Source organism: Mirounga angustirostris, unplaced genomic scaffold, assembly GCF_029215605.1.
Source record: "Mirounga angustirostris isolate CCGP_5_RB_7025 unplaced genomic scaffold, mMirAng1.0.hap1 SCAF_3, whole genome shotgun sequence".
Classification (NCBI taxonomy): Eukaryota; Metazoa; Chordata; class Mammalia; order Carnivora; family Phocidae; genus Mirounga; species Mirounga angustirostris.
This window is the reverse complement of record NW_026991711.1, coordinates 132272944-132292293: the sequence shown is the minus strand read 5'-3', so window position 1 is coordinate 132292293 and position 19350 is coordinate 132272944. Positions and strand designations below refer to the sequence as shown.

Sequence of the window (19350 nt, the reverse complement as noted above, 5' to 3'; positions counted from 1 at the left end):
CTCTGTGTTTTGCAATTTAATATTAAGTAATCCTGATGGATGTTCTAAACCTATTTTTTTGACTCTTGCCTAGATTTTGAGGCTGTTGTCCCAGGTATTTGCACAGTCTTTGGGCTGCCAATCTGGATTCTGGATCTCTCTTGTTTTGTGCTGTCTTCCACACTCGTTTGTTACTTCAAGCACTGACCGCCTATTTGGGCTTGGGTATATTGCTAATAAATCCTTTAAATGTGTGTATACTTTAAATTTATTTGTCAGAGAGAGAGAAAGAGAGAGAGAGCACAAGGGGAACTGCAGGCAGAAGGAGAAGCAGGCTTCCCACTGAGCTGGGAGCCCGATGTGAGGCTCGATCCCAGGACCCCGGGATCATGACCTGAGCCAAAGGCAGATGCTTAACTGACTGAGACACCCAGGCACCCCTAGATGTGTATGTAGTTTAAAACCAGAGTTTTCTCCTCTTTTGTTTCCAACATTGTGAATGGTATTGACAGCAGTGTGATGTAATGGAAAAAACCATTTGAACTCTAGTCAAAAGGCTGGGTTTGAATCCTATCCTTCCAGTTATCAATTTTTGACAATTTCTCTGGCTCTCAGATTCCTCAACTTCAAAATGGTGCCAATAATACATACTGGGTTCCTTTTTTGGGAGGGACCACCTACCTTCTGATATCATGCCAAAAAAGCTTCCTTTCTCTCACCCTGTTCATTGTTCCTCCTCAAGAGGTCAGATTACAAATCTGAATGGTTGTTTTCTTTTTTTTTTTTTTAAAGATTTTATTTATTTATTTGAGACAGAGAGAATGAGAGAGAGAGAGCACATGAGAGGGGGAGGGTCAGAGGGAGAAGCAGGCTCCCTGCTCGGCAGGGAGCCCGATGCGGGACTCGATCCAGGGACTCCAGGATCATGACCTGAGCCGAAGGCAGTCGCTTAACCAACTGAGCCACCCAGGCGCCCTGAATGGTCGTTTTCTATGAAAATCATTAACCACATTTATGTCTGTGAGGGAGTCACTTTTTGTGGGCAGATGACATAGGTGTTTCTCTCTGATGCTTTCCTTCTGTTTCTGTTGTGTTCATGACCTAGTACCAGGAGTTCTGTAGCCTGTCCATACATCCTTCCCCTCTTTTCTCTATGTACTATGAAGTCTCTTTCTACCTTAAGCTTGGTAAGAGTATGTGATTGGTGGAAAGATGAAGCCATCTTTGACCTGGACCTAAGCTATGAGTGCCAACTTTATTTTATTTTGAGAAAGAGAGAGCAGAGCTATCTATATATATGGAGAGAGAGAGAGAGAGAGAGAGAGAGAGAGAAAGCATGAGCAGGGGGCGGGGAAAGGCAGATGGAGAAGGAGAAGCAGGCTCCCTGCTGAGCAGAAAGCCCAACATGGGGCTCCGTCCCAGGACCCTGGGATCATGACCTGAGCTGAAGGCAGACGCTTAACTGAGCCACCCAGGCGTCCCGAGTGCCAACTTGGTTTTAAGATAGAATCCTTTATTGGGCTAGTAGGCACTGTATCAGCAAAATAATAGCGTGATATTTTAAGTAGATTGTTTTGCCTCTCATTGCTTTGTTTCTTGGGTGTATTGCTTCCTCTAGGACCTCAATCTTCTCCCATAAGGTCTCAGAGAAAATAGAAAAAATAAAAAGAGGTTTTAACCTAAGACCACACTAGAGACTCAAACCTCACCTTAATCCTTAATACCTTTTAACAAGTTTCTGTGAAGATTTAGAGGCAGTAAGTGAAAGCCCTTGGTATGGTCCATAATAGATGCCAAATGAATGCTAGTATCTCTATCGAGAATCTCGCCTTAAATGCTAGGGTCTTGCTACAAGAATATCAGCATTGTCTGAGGGCTTATCAGAAAATCAGAATCTTGGTTGTACCCCAAACTACTAATCTGCATTTTAACAAGATTCACAGGTATTACTAGGCACATTACAACCCGAGGAACATTGCTGTAGAGTGTATGTGTCCCTCATGCTGTTCTTCCTGCCCCAGGCTCCTGTTTGCTCCCACAGCCTGGATTGCCTGTAAGACTGAGGAGCGTATTGTTACAAAGGGCATGCTTTCCAAGTTAACTCAGATACTTCTGTCGATAAAGTTTGAAGAGAAACCTGTAGTTGTGAAGTTCTCTTTTCCTAAAGGAAATGTGGACTAGCATATGTTGAAGAGACCAATAGAAAGAAAGCATAGGCAGATGCAGGAATAGAGCTTGTCTGAGTGTGGTGTGAGACCTGTGTGGAGACAAACCCCCCAGTGCAGAGAGGGCTGGGCTTTTTAATGAGCTAGTGAACGACGGATGCCTCTCCAGAGGGTCCTTTGCTTCCAAGAGGGAAAAAAAGTATAATTGAACTTATAGATTGTTTTTTCTACTTTACAGAAATGTGTGTGTGAACTCTGAAGGATAGAGGCTCTGTTAAAAGTTCCTCCTGAGCTGGGCTAGACTCTGAATGAGGGGGGGTTATAGATTTTTGACTTGTATTTTCTTATTAATATTCATTAGATTTGGATATTATCCAAACTATGGTGGCATTCTTTTAAATTCTGGAAACTTTACCTGTACTTTCATGTTGTTAAATAAAATCTTTGAAAAAAATAGTTAATTTGAGAGAGAGAGACACAGCAAGAGAGGGAACACAAGCAGGGGGAGTGGGAGAGGGAGAAGCAGGCTTCCCGCTGAGCAGGGAGCCCGATGCGGGGCTCGATCCCAGGACCCTGGGATCATGACCTGAGCCCAAGGCAGACACTTAATGACCGAGCCACCCAGGTGCCCTGGTTTAACTATTTTCTTAAGATTTTTTTTTTTTTTGGTCTTCTATTCTCTTCCTTTCTGGGTTTTTCCTTTTCTTCGTACCAAATTGTCATAATGGGTTGTCTGAAGAAACTTTTTTCTAAACATTAAGCATTATATATGATGACTACTGAATAAAAAGCAAATACCATGTAAGATAGAAGTTTGGAAAGAGATCAGTGACTGCCAGGGGCTGGAGAAGGGGACTGATTACCAAGGGGCAAGAGAATTTGGGAGGTGACAGAACTGCTGTAGATCTGGATTATGGTGGCAGTTACCCAAATGTATCATTTGTCAAAACTCATAGAATTGTACACTTAAATAGGGTGAATGTTAAGGTATGTAAATATTAACTCAAAGAAAGTTGGGGGGCGGTTTCCAACCTGAAAACAAATTAAATTAATTACACAGACTTCCATTGGAATGGGGATGGGGTTGGGGCCGGTGGGAGTTGGTGTGTCTGTTCTTACCTTCAGGGGCAGCATGCTGCACTGGTTATGGACACAGCCTTTGGAGCCAGAGGGCCCGGGCTCACTCTGTAAGTTACACAATTCTCTGTTGCCTCAGTTTCCTAATTTGTCAATTGAGATAACAGTAGTACTACCTCGTGGGGCTACCAGTAGGATTTAACAACAGACCAGAGGAATAGGCACTGAACATTTAAGGCTTTGCAATGGGAGAAGGTCTCTGATGTGTCCTCCCTCACCTCACTCTTGGTGAGGTCATCCTTGTCTCTGCTGAAAAATAGTCTTCATCACAAAACCCCCACACGTAACGCTGCCCAGCCTGCCATATCAGGTCGCCACTGCTGAGTAAACGCTCAGGAATAAACCTCAGAGAGAGAATAAATCAACTCTCACGCCATGCTCCCCCCAGGTGAGGACTGAGGTCATTGCAAGAGGCATAACAAATAGTCGACATAATGTACCAAACTAATAGATTCTATAAGGAAAACTAAATGGAAAATTTTTCTTGAGTGCTAGGCACCTCTGGCTGAAGAGACAGTGGAGTCGGTGTTATTATAGATGTAGTTGAATCAATAATACTTTTTCATTCATTTCTTTTTCATTTCACAAAAATGCCTATTTTAGCCAGCAAAGAGGTAAGGAGATATGATCAAGGGCAATTTTTCATGCTCACATGGGTTATATTCTGGGACACATCGTTCTTCTAAATAGCCCCATTTTTTTTCTCTCTCAGAAATGTATTCAATTCTCTTCCAGCAGTGTGAATTTATCTGGAAAGCTCTGACAATCAATTAAGTAAATGAGAAAATAGAATGCTTGTAATTATGATAATCAAGCTATATGAAACCCACCCTCTTAGGTCTAATACCCACACAACTTTAAGCAATATATTAATTAAGCTTTGGCTAATTGTTACAATTAGAATCAAGTTTTTACAATTTTTAAAAATCACCCAGAGAGATAAAAAAATTTAAAAAATATAAGCAGCTGTCGGTTTTTAATGCAATACATTACCATGACTACATTGTCATTTCTCTGGCTGCATGAAAACAATTCCAGTATGCTTTAGTGCTGTCATTTCTCATCCACAATTGGAGGAAATTTGTACATCATACCTTTGTCAGATGTCTCCCCGTTTCTCTAAGTTAGAGGTTGGCAAACTTGCCCTGTAAAGACCAGATAATAAATACTTCAAGCTCATAGGCTAACAGGCAAAATTGAAGATATATAAACTTACTGAAATAACAAGAAACAGATCTCCACGGTTTCTGTATTAATGAAATTAAAATAAAATAATTAAGGACTTTTTTGGCAATACACATCTACTGAGAATGATAATTTTTTAAAAAAGATTTTTAGATAGAGTGAGAGAGAGCATAAACAGGGCAGAGGAGGAGAGGGAGAAGGAGAAGGAGAAGGAGAAGCAGGCTCTCCGCTGAGCAAGGAGCCCAATGCAGGGCTCGATCCCAGGGCCCGGGGTTCATGACCTGAGCCCAAGGCAGATGCTTAACCGACAGAGCCACCCAGGCGCCCCGAGAAGAGTAGAATTCTTACCGTTGGGAAAACATGTCGCTTAATTGGGATTCAATATTAGTGTGTCCCCTCATCGAATCTTTGCAAATGTTCATCCTGAAACCACTCTCAACTGGGGGCAGCAGGCTAGAAGTGGTTCTCAGAGGGTCGTTCAGCCAGCCCCTGAGCAGCATTCCCAACTTCAGTGTGACCGAGAATCACCTAACAAGCTTGTTAAAATAGATTGCAGAGCCACACCCCTAAGTTTCTGGTAGGTTCCAAGAATTTGCATTTCTAACCAGTTCCTGCTTGGTGCCGATGCTCCTGGTATAAGACCATACCTTTACAACATTGCTTTTGATGTTGGTCCTTTAGAAGAGTCACATGGAATACAAATCTATGTCTTTTATGTTTTCATTGTTAACTCATGTATTTCAGCTCACCTGATGGACTTAACGCTTTGAACTCTGAGGTACAGCGGTAGTAAATCCAGTTAAATTTCCATTAAAAAGTAAAGACCTATTTAAGCTAATTCAGGGTTGATAATAATAGGAACTTTTCTCTCTTAAATAGCTATTAGTCTCTTGCTTACAAAGTCAGGCATCAGCAAGCGTCCCCTATTTGTCTGCTGGAAAGGATGCCTGAATAGCATTTTTCCAGTCTGAGCAAACTTTTAAAAAGTATGCAATATTCCAAAGGATATATGTGGGTGACACATAAGAATGACAGTTTTGCCTTGAATTTAATATGTCCTAATTCACCACTCATGTTATCAATATAGTGCTCTCTGAATTGGAATTTGTTGACATGTTCAACCCATAGAATTTAACACAGAAACTTTCCTGAGGCCACCAAGGGGCAAGGGAGACACCAGTTTCCTAAACCCTGGAGCAGTCCATGATCTAAGGAGCAAACTGTCTCTAAGTTGACTGTTATGCTGCAGTGGGCTCTTGGGATGAGCTTTGAATGATGTGAGCTATGACCTATATTGAGGTTGAAGAGAAGATTAATGATAAACAACAGGGTGTCGGCTAATTTCAATGATCACAACTCACCAAAGAGATTCTTTCAGAAAGGAAGCAAAGTGGAAAATACGTTCTCCTTCTGTTTATTTGTCCCAATGGTTTAAAAAAATCAGCTTTATGGAACCATAATCTTCCTCATGACAGATGGACGTATACATTGGCATCGTGCTTCAATCAACAGTTTACATTTCAAGAGGAAGGTGAAGAAACTGAATGTAAAGACATCTTCAGCATCTATTTGTCATTTTTCAGTTTTATAACATTGATACAAAAAATAGTATTCTGATTAGCAGCTTGATCGGCAACCCATGTAACCCTAAATAGTACTACAAACCTGGAGAGTGCACTTTTACAGACAATTACGTTTGGCGAAATAGTATGTACAATTCTGACAAATAAATACATAAATAAACAATCATTCATATATAACGATATACCTAAGTGTCAATTATCATCAACAGGCGTTTCTAGTAAATTACTTCTTTCATTCACGAGTTACTTTGTTGCTTAGAAAAACTATCCTCACCTTTACAGAAGAAATGACATAATCAATTCCCCCACTAAACCCACATATTAGGAAAGGTAGAAAATGAATCCCAGAAGCTTTATGTAAATGTTCCATTGTCTTTGATAGAAGAGATTTGATTGAAAAACTCCTTCCTTAGCTTCTCTGTCAAGAGTTTGTTTCCCCCATATCATCACACAAAGGGGTTTTGTTCTTCTGAATTTAATCCAAATCAAAAATGATCTTCCAATTTTGATTCTGGTTATTTAAAGATACAATATTGTATGTTGAAACTGGCATTTGGTCCAATATAAGAAGACCCAAAGCCACGCAAATTAGCCAGCAAAGATAAAACTTTTTTTCCAAAAAGAAATTTAAAAAAGAAATTTTAAGAATACAGACACTCAATATTGATACATTTTGTTATCCAATGCATAATGAACAAAACAGGTAGGGGGACAGTCAGAAGGTTTTCATAAAAATTTGTCTGAACGACTGCTGATACAATACTGTCTGAAATGTTACTTTATATAAGAGAAATGAAAATACATTTAAAAATGGCTTAAATAATTGAAACCATAATTTGGCCAGCATCATAAAATTAAGAAAAGTAGAAAATCAGAGCTTTTTTTCCTGATCACCTGACTTAAACATTTTTTTTGAACATTCAAAAAAACGAAGGGCAAACATGCTTTTGGCTATTGAAACACTGGACAAATGGCCTTGCCTCACCAAGCTCCATGCAGAAGAAAATGTACATAACAAGCAGATTCTAGCTATACACACAGGGGAGAAGAAAAAAATGCCTTTAAAATATATACATATGGCCTTTGATGACTATTTACATGTTTGTCACATGGGCACTACCTAGCATAAAAAAGTTAGGAAATAGTTCTTTAAGACATATGATTCTCCCGATTTTTGCTCCTTTTAAAGATTAGGGCTCTATTTATAATGTACACACACACACACACACAGAAAACAATTCATAGATGTACATATATGATGTTTATAATGTGCAATTCCTTGACATGAAGGTGGCTTGACTGAGCATAAGGTAAATGCAAAATGGTAGTAGAAGACAGAGGCTTGATTCAGCTATGTGACTGAAATGTGAACCAAGTACAAAGTCATGAGACTTTTCCAATGACCGGAACTCACAGCAGTTGAGGGTTGGGGGTTAGAGAGGGGCTCACCTTGTGTTGATCCATCTCTCCCCAGGCTACCTAATGCTGTTTTCCAATCAAACTCGGCAGTCCAGCTGACTGTTTGATGAAGATGTACTGAAGGACAGGAAGACCTGTCTCATATTGCATTCTTTGGGGCTGGGGATAAGAGATCCAGTGTTGTCAAGAAATAGGCCATGACTTCCATTTGTTCATTTTGTTTACTTGTTTGCTATCAACTTCTGGGGGAGCTTCTAAAGGTCAGGTTAAAAGAAAAGTTATATTCTTTCAGTTGCAGGGCTGTCTTTGAATGAAGACAAGCAGAAGTTTTCTAATGAATAGAAGATGTGCAATATGTGGGTTTGCAGAGTGCCGATTCTTCTTCGGATAGAGGGGGACTAGCTCTACCGGCCCTCAAAGTCCTTATCGAGAATTCAGATGAATGTTTCCTGAGATCTAAGTTGATGGGATATAATACATTTTGCAAAGCATGTGGTTCAATTATTGTAATATGCTTCCAGCCAGAGGCTCCTCCCCAAAGAAAGGCAGCTGCCTTCACTTTCAGCACCCTGGGAAGTCAAGGCATTGCACCCAAAGTAAAAACTTGTTCATTGAAATCAGAGGAAATGAGGGAGAAATCGAAGCTTCTCCAAACATCTAAGGTATCCAGGGAAAAGTCAAAGTTTTAGAAGAATCAGATGCACTAATAGTTCATATTCGATCTTTATGTTGGCAGAATTTATATTTGAGATGATATTACTACTACAGGTGACCACTGTTGTAATTAATTATTTTAGCATTTGGCATAACGCAGGATACATTGCATTAGCGCCTTTTAAACTAAGGATCTCAAAATACTTAGCAAATGCAATTTGCTCTCACAGCACCTGTGAGGTAGGTGTTTTTTCCATCCCTTTTATAACTGAGCATATTGAAGCACAGCAAGGTTAAGATGCCTGCTCACATGACCCAATAAGAACGATGGTACCAAGAGAAACTGATCCCAAGCTTCTCCACTTTTCCTCCCCATGAACCTCAGTCACAGAACTTCCAGAGTACCTCCTACTCCTAACGGCATTGCAGCTAGAGGTACTTGGATGTTTCAGATATTAGAATATTACATCTATCAACTGTAGGGCTAAAGCATTCAATAACATTGGGACCCATTGAAAGCTTATCTCACATGCTTTGCAAATGTGTGGGAGGGGCATCTTATACTATTGCTAAGCTTGCTTATGTTAATTATAATGCATACATAAATTCGTGTTTTCTCCGTGTAATTTATTGTTTTTCTGCCTTCCTACCAACTTATTTCTACATATGTGCCTTCCTGAGACAGAAACTGTAAAACGCACTTAGCAACACCGTATGGAGGGAAGCAGGTGAGATTACATTTGGCAAAATCTCCCTGGAGGCACCAGGTAATGTTTGTTCTGAAAGACACCCCCCCCACCCCCACCGCCCCGGCAAATCTCTTGTTTATTTTGTTAAGTAGCATTTTATATACATTCCACCCAATGACCAGGTTTAATCCTCGGATGAGCAAGCACAGTTGTCTTCCAACCATACAGAATATTTGCTTTTCAAATTTAAATTTCCATTTATTTAGCTGCAGCCTCCCTGCCAGGCCTAAGTTCATGTCTTGGTGGAACCGCAAATACCGTACACATTACATGGCAAGAGATGTACAAATTCAATGTAACAGCACGCACAATATTAATAATCACATCGGGTGTGTCTTTCTGACTGTGTATTATTTCTGAAAAAGAGTTGTTTACTTTTATTTTTGCAGAGATGATATGAAGGCATTACCTCGAGTCTCAGTTTCCCAGAACCAGCTTTTTATCTCAGATGCAGAGTATGTAAATCCTAGCAGTTGTTAGGATGTTACTTTTTGAGATAAACGCAATGCCTCAGGACCTGAGAATGAAGTCTGGCCCTTCTAACTCATGTGTTGTTTCTATGACCAGAGCCTAACACTTGTAAATTGGTAGTTCAAGAGAGAAACTAGGAGCGGGAAGAAAAAAGCTTTTTACAAAACCCCTACACCGGTTCATTTCCCCTGGTGACACCAATAAAACACCAACACCCCAGGCCCCATTTCTTAAAAAAGAAAAGGAATGTATTTACATGGGTAAAAATCCTAACATCTGAGATGTTTCTTGCTTGACATGTCATTCCAGATTCTGTGCATTTCTTCTGGAGAGATCTGATGCACAGTGATGACGCGGCGATATCTACACAAACTGTAGGCCATTTTCCAGTGATTGAAGCCACTGTTCTGGAAAGGATGTATGCCCAGTTTTCGAAGACACAGTCCCACATAGACATCTTCAAGGTGAAGCAGCCTTGTATGGAGTGAGGTCTTATAAATGAGTTCAGCCACATCAGCTGAAAAGATATAGCCAGTCCCCGAGCAGAACGGCGGGTAGTTACTGTCAGGGTACAAATCCCTGGGCATGTACCACTTACTGCGGACGTCCCGGATTGGCCCTCCGTTGATGACATAGCCAGTGAAATACCTTCTTCTTGGCTTGGTGGAGGGTTTTAGTAGTTTGTAAATGAGGTTGTCCATGTTTACAAAAATGTCACTGTCTGTTTTCATGACATACTTGGCTTTTGAACAAAAAGTGGCCACCCATCTCATTCCCATTAGTGTTTTGAGGGTAAGGTTATGGTAGGAGTCAATAAAGTCCTCCACGATAATGTCGTGGAAGATTTGGCTCTCTTGCTCCACCATCTGATTCAGAACAGGATCCGCGTTCTTGCCCAGGAGGAAGAGAGTGGCTATCTTGATCCCTTTGAAGTTGTTCTCATCCCCCCACGTCTCTCGGATTGCCTGGCGGGCGTCAAATTCTTTGTGGGTGGTGCTGATGAGGATAACAAGGAAAGGAATGTTTTTCTCACATTTGTTGGGTTCATTTATAAGAAATTCAAAAGAATGTGGGTTTATAGGTCGAGTTCTTATGTTGCCAAAGGTGAAGTTTTTCCTGGCGACTGTTAGGTGGCTGAATGGCTTGGAGCCCGTGTAGGAAGAAGTGGGACGGGTTATACTCAGATACCAGAGGGCGCTGGCCCAGCACACAACTGTCAAAACATAGAGACAGGAGACCTTTGAAGCCATTGTCTTGAGAGCACGTCTATTGCAAATATGGAAGAATATGCCTTCTTGGCATTAGTTTGTTTTCATCTTGCAAAGGCAGCATATTACTAATAAATCTTAAGATTTGACAGAGAAGGAAGCGTGAGTGCGGGATTGTCCATGGGTCTTAGTGGCGGTCTGGCATCTCTGCGTTCCCTTTACTTTCTTCCAAACCTGATGGAAAGTTCCATGTCTCACAAATCTTCCTCTTAACTCTGCAAAATCAATAAAGTACAGTTGTCGTTCAGATTTATTTAGTCACTTCACATCCTCAAATAAACATAATAAGGGTGTTAGAATTACCCGTGATGACTCAAATCGTAAATGTAATCATTCATTGCCACCACTACTGAAAACTTCCTGACACCACCATCCTGGATAGAGGTTATTTGTGTATATTCATACCCAATTAACAAGTATTGGATTATAGGCTCTAGGGGAACATGAAGTAAACTGAACATTAGTAATTAAAAAAGACTTTTCCCCTCTTCACAAAAGGACCTCTTCGCTGTTAAAAACCTTCTGACACTGAAGTCTTCTTTCAAGCAGGAGAGCCTCACACAGGGCCTCCTATCTCGTTCCCACACTTCTAAGTATTTGTTGGCTCGATTCTGATGAAGTAGTTGGTTCTCAACATCCCTCTGCTTTCTTTAGCCCTGTATTTGAAAACGTGTGCATGAGCACTGGAAAATCTGCTCAAACGGTCTCCCTGGGCTCTGACTTACAAGTAATTCCTTACTTTTCCTCACTTTTTCCTAACTTTGGATCTCATGAATGTTGGTCCCTAATTCTCAGTTTCCTAGGAGGCTTCACATGAAGAAGAGCCTTACCCTCAGGCATGGACACCCTCACCCAAGGGGCCTTTCAGACAGCTGGCGGCATTCATTTTCGAGTTGATCTAAATGGCATCGCATGTTGTGCTTTTCAGCAATTCACCCTGATGTTCCCTTGATGAAATTATGCTGGCCCCTTTCAATTCTGTTTATGTAGTGACACTTGTCAGTAAACACAGCAGCAGTATAATAAGAGACACAATTGAACTTGGGGCCACAGACCCAGTGAAGATGGAAAGAACACTTTAATTGGTTCACATTAAAAAGTTGTCCTTCGGAACGCTAATTCTTTCTAGAACTTGAGCTGCTCTCATGCCAGTAAAAAACTATATGCCAGGCTACAAAGTTCATTCGTGTTAAAAATTGTCTTTTCCTTCCCAGTTAGAGCCAAATGTGGTGGCCCTGGAAGACAGAGATAGCAGATCATGGATATCGACTTCAACAAGGTCTGCTTCAAAGACAACTATGCACTTAAATGGACAGACTGTGTTGAAAGAATTTAACTGGGATTATAGATCGAAAATCAGGCTTCCAAGCACAATGTTCATAATGAAATGAAAAGACATGATGGGCAATAGCAGAGATAACACACATCCTCTTGTCAAAGCCAAGAGCTGCCTGTGAATATATGATCCATATGAGACCAGCAATAACTCAGTGTGGTTACGGTTCTAACTAAATGAATATTAGAAAGGCTTCGAGCAGCATGACTCTAGGCATAGGCAGGCCTTCATCCAACCCATAATAAGTACCCTCTAAACAGAAGCTCCAGTATCCTTGGCTCCTGAAGGAAATGTCCGCTCTAAGGTGCACCATAGCTGATAAAAAGGACGTGATGTGCAGCAAGCTTTGAAACTTTAAATAGCAAGCGAAACGAAGTGAGAAGCCAGCAATAGAGTTTAGAAAAGGGCTTCTCAACTTGGGATATACAGACGGCAGCTCCAACTGAATGCCAAAGGAGTGTGAGTCGAGTCTCAAACCAAACTTTCTCCGTCATTGTTCAGGCTAGTATCTGATTCTTATAAGCCTGCTGTTGTCATCCTAGAGCCCTTGTTACTTTTCACAGTTTCCTACTAAACTGCGAGTCATCTATTACTAAGCTGGTATACCAAAAATAGTCACTGGAAAAGGCACCTCTCAAGCTCTCTTCTTTTTTTTTTTTTTTTAAAGATTTTATTTATTTATTTGAGAGAGAGAATGAGATAGAGAGAGCATGAGAGTGGGGAGGGTCAGAGGGAGAAGCAGACTCCCCGCTGAGCAGGGAGCCCGATGCGGGACTCGATCCAGGGACTCCAGGATCATGACCTGAGCCGAAGGCAGTCGCTTAACCAACTGAGCCACCCAGGCGCCCCTCTCAAGCTCTCTTCTTGAGCCACTACTCACATGAGTGCCTGTGAGGTATTGGAAAAACGGAAGGAGAGCCCATACTCCTCCTCAAGGAACATGTGGTCTAGGAGGAAAGACTTCCTGTACATGATTAAAACAGAGAGACAAAAAATTTCCTCACTAGAGGACACAGGAGAGGTGGGCTGGTGGACAGGGTATGTGCAGACCAGGTACAGTCGAGCAGAATGCACATGGCATCTCCACAAGGCGCCATTCCCAGAGACTGTGATGTGAATCATACTCCTCCACCGCATCCTGGACTGAAACAATGAGGTTGCCTCGGGGAAGATGCCATGCAAATGTTATCTAAGCTGAGTCTTCAAGGGCAAGTATGAATTATCTGGATGAGGACCAGACATTTGAGGCAGAGGAAACTCAAAGACATGAAGTGAGAAGCACGGTGTGTGCCTGGACTGCAAATCCTGGAGGAAGGGAAGAGGACAGGGTGCCAGGGAGGAGGGTGGTGATGGTGAAGTTTCAGGCTCTCGAGATAAGCAGGGGTCAGATGGTGAGTGGTGCTAAGAAACTGAGCTGAGTAGCTTGTCGCCCATCTCTGCAATCTGAAGGGTGCAAGGGAGGATTTTACCTTCACCAAATCCTGTCCACTGATTTCAACAGCCATTTATTTTTCCATATTAGGTATTTCTTTTTCCCATAGTTCTATGCCCCAAGGGAATAAGTGACAATTTGTTTTCTCTGATACTTTTCTGTGTGATTTTCTGGGGGAAGGCACTCCATAAATAACAGGTACTTGGGAGATTTAGAAAGAGCTAAAAGAGGGAGAAATAGAGAAATAGGTGAGAGCAGGAATAAAGTTTATGTATTTAAGAACACTTTTCACAGAAGAATGAGCATTCTCTCTTAGCTAATGAACATGACACTTCTTTCCATTGTTATTGTAGGTCTTTATTTATTTATCTCATTTTATTTTATTTTTTAAAGATTTTATTTATTCATTTGACAGAGAGAGACACAGCAAGAGAAGGAACACAAGCAGGGGGAGGGGGAGAGAGAGAAGCAGGCCTCCTGCTGAACAGAGAGCCTGATGTGGGGCTCGATCCCAGGACCCCTGGGATCATGACCTGAGCCAAAGGCAGACATCTAACGACTGAGCCACCCAGGCACCCCGATAGGTCTCATTTTAAAAAGCATGTAGTACACCAGATACTGGGCTATGCGCTCCATGCCCTGTATTTTATAGAGCTTCATTCCTTACGTTGTTACAAGAGAGGTACTGTCTCCAGATCACGCAGCTAGCGGGTGACTAAGTGAGTAGTCATCTCAAGTTTCCTGAGGCCCATTAGGACAATAGGCAAAATCTTGCACTGGAGAGCCAGGGTGGCAGGGAGGAATGCATGCTGCTCTTCTCCCAGTGATCCACGCATTTATTTTCTTAGATGTGTGTCCATGGCTGGAATTTTTGCCTAGTTCATTCTGGTTTGTTACACACTGCATGACACCAGTTCTATGGGGATCCTTGATATCAGAAAATGATGACTTGCAAAGAGCACATGAAAGCTGGGATGGGGGGAGAGGGGGTGGAGAGCTACAGCTGTTGAAAGCTTCAGAAACACTTTGCAGTTCCCTTTCTCTGAAGTCTCGAAACACACACATGTACTCACACTCACATACTGAAAGAATCACTCTTTCTACTGATTTTTTTCAGACACAAGGACAAAAGTAAGCACAGTATTGTTGCATCCTGGGCACCAGGAAATGCAAGTGATCACCAATAAAAACAGAGGATTTGAAATGAGAAAAAGAACCAGCCTAGAATCTGAAGAGTGGCTAACGATAATGCGCACCTACAGCGAGGGGCACTAAAAAGCATCCTGTTTGCTTATAACAAAATAGATTTCTCAGGTGGCCAGGCAAACACAAAAATAGGCCTTTGGAACAGAAATAGCAAGGTAAGTAAAGAGAATAGAGAGTAGTAGCAGGCTGCATTTAACTCTAAAGCATGATTTTATGTATGTTGGTTGAAGTAGTTAGTGTTGAGCAAGATGTCCATGTTTCACTCCTTGAACAATCTGAACTTGCTATGTGGCTTTCTGTGCCTCAGTAGCCTTACGTATAAAATAAGGGCAAAAATAACATCTACATTACCTCGACAACATTATAGCTATTAATGATCATCACCAATCCTTGGAGTTTCTCAGAGGGAAATATTGCTATACAGGCAGATAGTATTATGATATAAAGAACAGGTTCTAGTGGGGATGACGGGATTATGTCAGTTGATCAGTTCATGATTTGGGGTCCAGAGCACACATGTCAATCGATTCTTCTAAATATGTAGGATTGCGGTCAGTTTTTTGGTCTAGCGAATACACTGTACAGATTGCCTGCTAGAGAATTCTGTTTTCTTCCTGGAAAACACAAAGGCAAAAGTCCACTAAAAAGCAAAGAAAATGACAGCTGAAAAGTTCTAGAGAAGGAGCTGAATGTCACAAAGCAGAATCCTCTGGAGGGTTCTCTTAGTTTCATGAAATTTAAAGAAGTCCTGTTTAACAGACATGTTAATGTATTAAAATACAAACTTGCACACAGAGCATTTGTCATTCCTTTTAGCAGCCCTACTACAACCACAGATGCTGATGACATATTAACTTGTCATCCATTAAATTCAAATCCCTCTAAATAGAAACATTCGCCTCTAACACTTGAAAGATTTCCTCCCCAGAGGCCTTGCTGTATCGCAGATTACCTCATTCACAGAACCCGTCAGTAGCTATCCACCATCACCTTTCAGGAAGTTAATGGGGCAGAATTTTCAATTTAAGGAGCACATGTTTCTCCTAGAAATCACATTGGATAATCTGTTATTTTGAGTAATTTATTTTTTAAAAAGCTCCTAAATTTGCCAAAATTCTTCTCTTGTATGGCCAGAAATCAGTCCAGCAGCAAGTGGGTAGAATCTCTTGGGCAAACTGTGCATAGTTTGGGGTGTCAAGCTCATGTCCTTCTCTGTCATGGTTCCGGCAAGTACAAGTCAGTACTGAGTGCCTACGTCCTGGTTGCCGCTGAGATGGCGTGGCAGTCATTCCAGCTTCCCTGCACCCATGGGCCAGGCTGCACAGGGCCCTTCTACTCCCTGGTGTCACAAGGAATATAATATCCCTGAGTTCTGATTTCCCTTGGATTTCCAAATCTACTTCATTTGTTCATCAGAGACGTACTGAACACCTGTTAGAGATGCCAGGCACTGTTCTACAACTGGTAAGACAGATGGGGGCTTACTTTCTAGGAAATGTAGGCAGAAAATAAACCCATGATAAATGAATACAAAAATAGTTTCAGGTAGCGATAAGTGATGTAAGTAAGTTGGGCAATGGGGTAAAGACTGAGTAGAGGTGGGAGGGGAGCAACTTTAGATGAATTGGTCATTCTCTGAAGGGGTGACATTTGAGCTGAGAACAAAAAGCCTTGTGATCTCCAGTCTGGTAATTGAGTTTTTTACTAACATTTTGGCTCTTTGCTTGGCTCTTTGGGATTAATGCTTCATTAGGAGAATCCTTTTGGTTTTTAATTTCTGCTCCTCTCTTGTCTTTTGGATCTTCTTGGCTTCATGTTTCCCAGTGGTGGCCTTTTTGCCCACTCGTTCAAATGCCCTCAGCTTCTAGAGATGCAGCTTATTTGTATTAGTAGGTTATATGTATTAGTTTGCTAAGGTGGCCATAACAAAGTCCTGTAAGTTGGGTAAATTTATTGTTTCAAAATTCTTTTTTTAAAATTAAATTTTAGGTAGTTAACAAATAGTGCAATATTTGTTTGTGCAGTAGAATTCAGTGATTCCTCACTTACACACAACACCCAGTGCTCACCATAACAAGTGCCCTCCTTAATCCCCCTCACCCATTTAGCCCATCCCCTACCACCTCCCTCCATCAGCCCTCAGTTTGTTCTCTATTGTTAAAGAGTCTCTTGTGGCGGGGCGCCTGGGTGGCTCAGTCATTAAGTGTCTGCCTTTGGCTCAGGTCATGATCCCAGGGTCCTGGGATCGAGCCCCACATCGGGCTCCCTGCTCAGCGGGAAGACTGCTTCTCCTTCTCCCACTCCCCCTGCTTGTGTTCCATCTCTCGCTGTCTCTCTCTTTCAAAAAAATAAATGAATAAAATCTTAAAAAAAAAAAAAGAGTCTCTTATGGCTTGTTTCCCTCTCTCATTTTTTCTTTCTTTCTTTTTTTTTTTTTAAAGATTTTATTTATTTATTTTGACAGAGAGAGAGATAGCGAGAGCAGGAACACAAGCAGGGGGAGTGGGAGAGGGAGAAGTGGGACCATGACCCTAGCCAAAGGCAGACGCTCAATGGCTGAGCCACCCAGGTGCCCCTCTCCTTTTTTTCTTTTCCCCTTCCCATATATTCATTTGTTTTCTTTCTTAAATTCCACATGTGAGTGAGATTATGTAGTATTTGTCTTTCTCTGACTGACTTATTTCATTTAGCATAATACACTCTAGCTCCATCCATGTCGTTGCAAATGGCAAGATTTCATTCTTTTTGATGGCTGAGTAATATTTGTGTGTGTGTGTGTGTGTGTAAAACATCTTCTTTATCCATTCATCTGTCGATGGACATTTGGGCTCTCTCCATAGTTTGGCTAGTGTTGATAATGCTGTTATAAGTATCAGGGTGCATATATCCCTCCGAATCTGTATTTTTCTATTCTGTGGGTAAATACCCAGTAGTGCAATTGCTGGATCATACGGTAGTTCTGTTTTTTGAACTTTTTGAGGAAGCTCCACACTGTTTTCCAGAGTGGCTGCACCAGCTTGCATTCCCACCAATAGTGCAAAAGGGTTCCCCTTTCTCCACATCCTCACTAACACCTGTTGTTCCTTGTATTGTTTCACAAATTCTCAAGGCTAGAAGTCTGAGAAGATGTTGGTGGGGCAGTTCCTTCTGAGAGCTATGACCAAGAATCTGTTCCATACTTTTCTCCTAACTTCTGGTGATTTGCTGGCACTCCTGATTTATAGATGCACTAACTAGATCTCTGTTTCCCTCTTTACACAGCATTTTCATTTCCCTGTGGGTGTCTGTGTGTTCCAGTTTTCCCTTTTTGTAAGGACACCAGTCGTATTAGATTAGGGCCTACCCTAATGACCTCATTTTAATTTGATTACCTCTGTAAAGACTCTATTTCCAAAGAAGGTCACATTCTGAAGTATTGGGCATTAAGACTTCAACATGTCTGTTTTTTGGGGGGGAGACACAACTTCATCCACAACATCTATTTTTCAGATAGCAATGAAATGAAATACTTGGCTCCACAAGACTTCATTTCTTCACATTTTATTTTCTTGATTCGAGCAGGTAAAGTCTTGGGTTTTGGTAAACCAACTCTTAAAGGATGAAAAATTTGTAATTAGCATTCAAAGAAGAATGAAACATGAATGTGTAAAGGGACACAAAGTTTGGCTTATTTTTAGGTTAAAGAAAAAGCTAGTTCATTTTTTTTATAAGACGACACGAAGAATGTGGCATAGTTTTAAACAGTCCTGTGCTTCTGCTGCTTTCTCTTTCCTTTGAGGTACTCCCCTCTACACACACACAAAAATCGACCCATAATTAGTTGGGAAAGTGAAGCCAGGATGGTGGCACCTTTCCCAGAAAGTTGGGGTCAACAATTCCCAAGAAACTGACTTGGTTTCTGGAGAATAAGGACAATTCTCCAGTGTCACCTCAAACTACCAGCATTCCTATTATTCAGTACCAATTTTGAATATTCAGAGACCATATGATACTACAAAAGTGGTTTGAACATTAAAATCCATGTAGTCACTTTAAAACATGGTCCAAAAGAGAAACCCGTTGGAAAAAATCAACCCAATTTCAACCAGTTAAAAGAGAGGAATAAAAGGAAGACAGAAATTCAGGAAAAAAAATAAAGAAACGAGAAGGCAGGGAGAGAAAGGGCTAACCACTTGTGTTTATGAAAAGCTCTTGAAATGGATGAGAAGCTGGCCATATAGCCCATCACTGGGGAGGGGAAAAGAGATCCTGTCTGAGAAATGTTTTGATCTCAAGTGACTTTCCTCAGAGCTGGCGTATGAGGGAAATCAAAGAATCTTCATTCTGTGGGGGAAATACAAGAACTCAGACCGCAACAGAACTAATTGATAAACGAGCCCCAAAGGCCGGAGATTCTACTCGGCTGCATTAATTTGGCAAATGGTTATCTTGATGCCCAACTCCCTCCCTTCCTCTCGCTCTTATAATTATGCTCTAAATAAGCACAGGAGAGGAAGAAATAAAGCACTATTAACACTAGATAATGGTCCTTAAAGGAAGAATTTCATAAACCATTATGTTATACAGCTTGCTAACTTATTATCTCTCCAAATCACAGAGGGCTGGCTTTCTCTCCTAGCCTTTCTTTGAAGTAAGCCTCCTTGGCTGTGGAAGGCAACGTGCCCATAGGCGTCGAAATCCCTGAATGTTCATAGGAGTAAGTGTTCTGACTCCTCTGCCTCAGAAAGACCAAGAGCTAATTTGTTCCTTTAAAAAAATTAATCATG

The 19350-nt window shown here is 41.3% G+C and overlaps 1 protein-coding gene across 2 annotated transcripts in view; it reads right to left on the bottom strand.

The window, feature by feature from the left end:
- Window positions 1–4284: 4284 nt before the first annotated feature.
- Window positions 4285–19350, bottom strand: part of B3GALT1 (beta-1,3-galactosyltransferase 1) — a 503546-nt gene continuing 488480 nt past the window's right edge. Inside the window, exons 2-3 of one of the 2 annotated variants that reach the window (XR_010410175.1) lie at window positions 5828–10825; window positions 4285–4426 (exon numbers count right to left, since the gene is read on the bottom strand). Coding sequence is in view for 1 of the 2 variants with exons in the window: in XM_045868686.3 (XP_045724642.1) it covers window positions 9612–10592 (981 nt within the window). In the remaining variant the exon portion in view is untranslated. Of the gene's footprint in view, window positions 4427–5578; window positions 10826–19350 lie in introns of those variants that run through there. The other variant, XM_045868686.3, reaches the window with a different exon arrangement.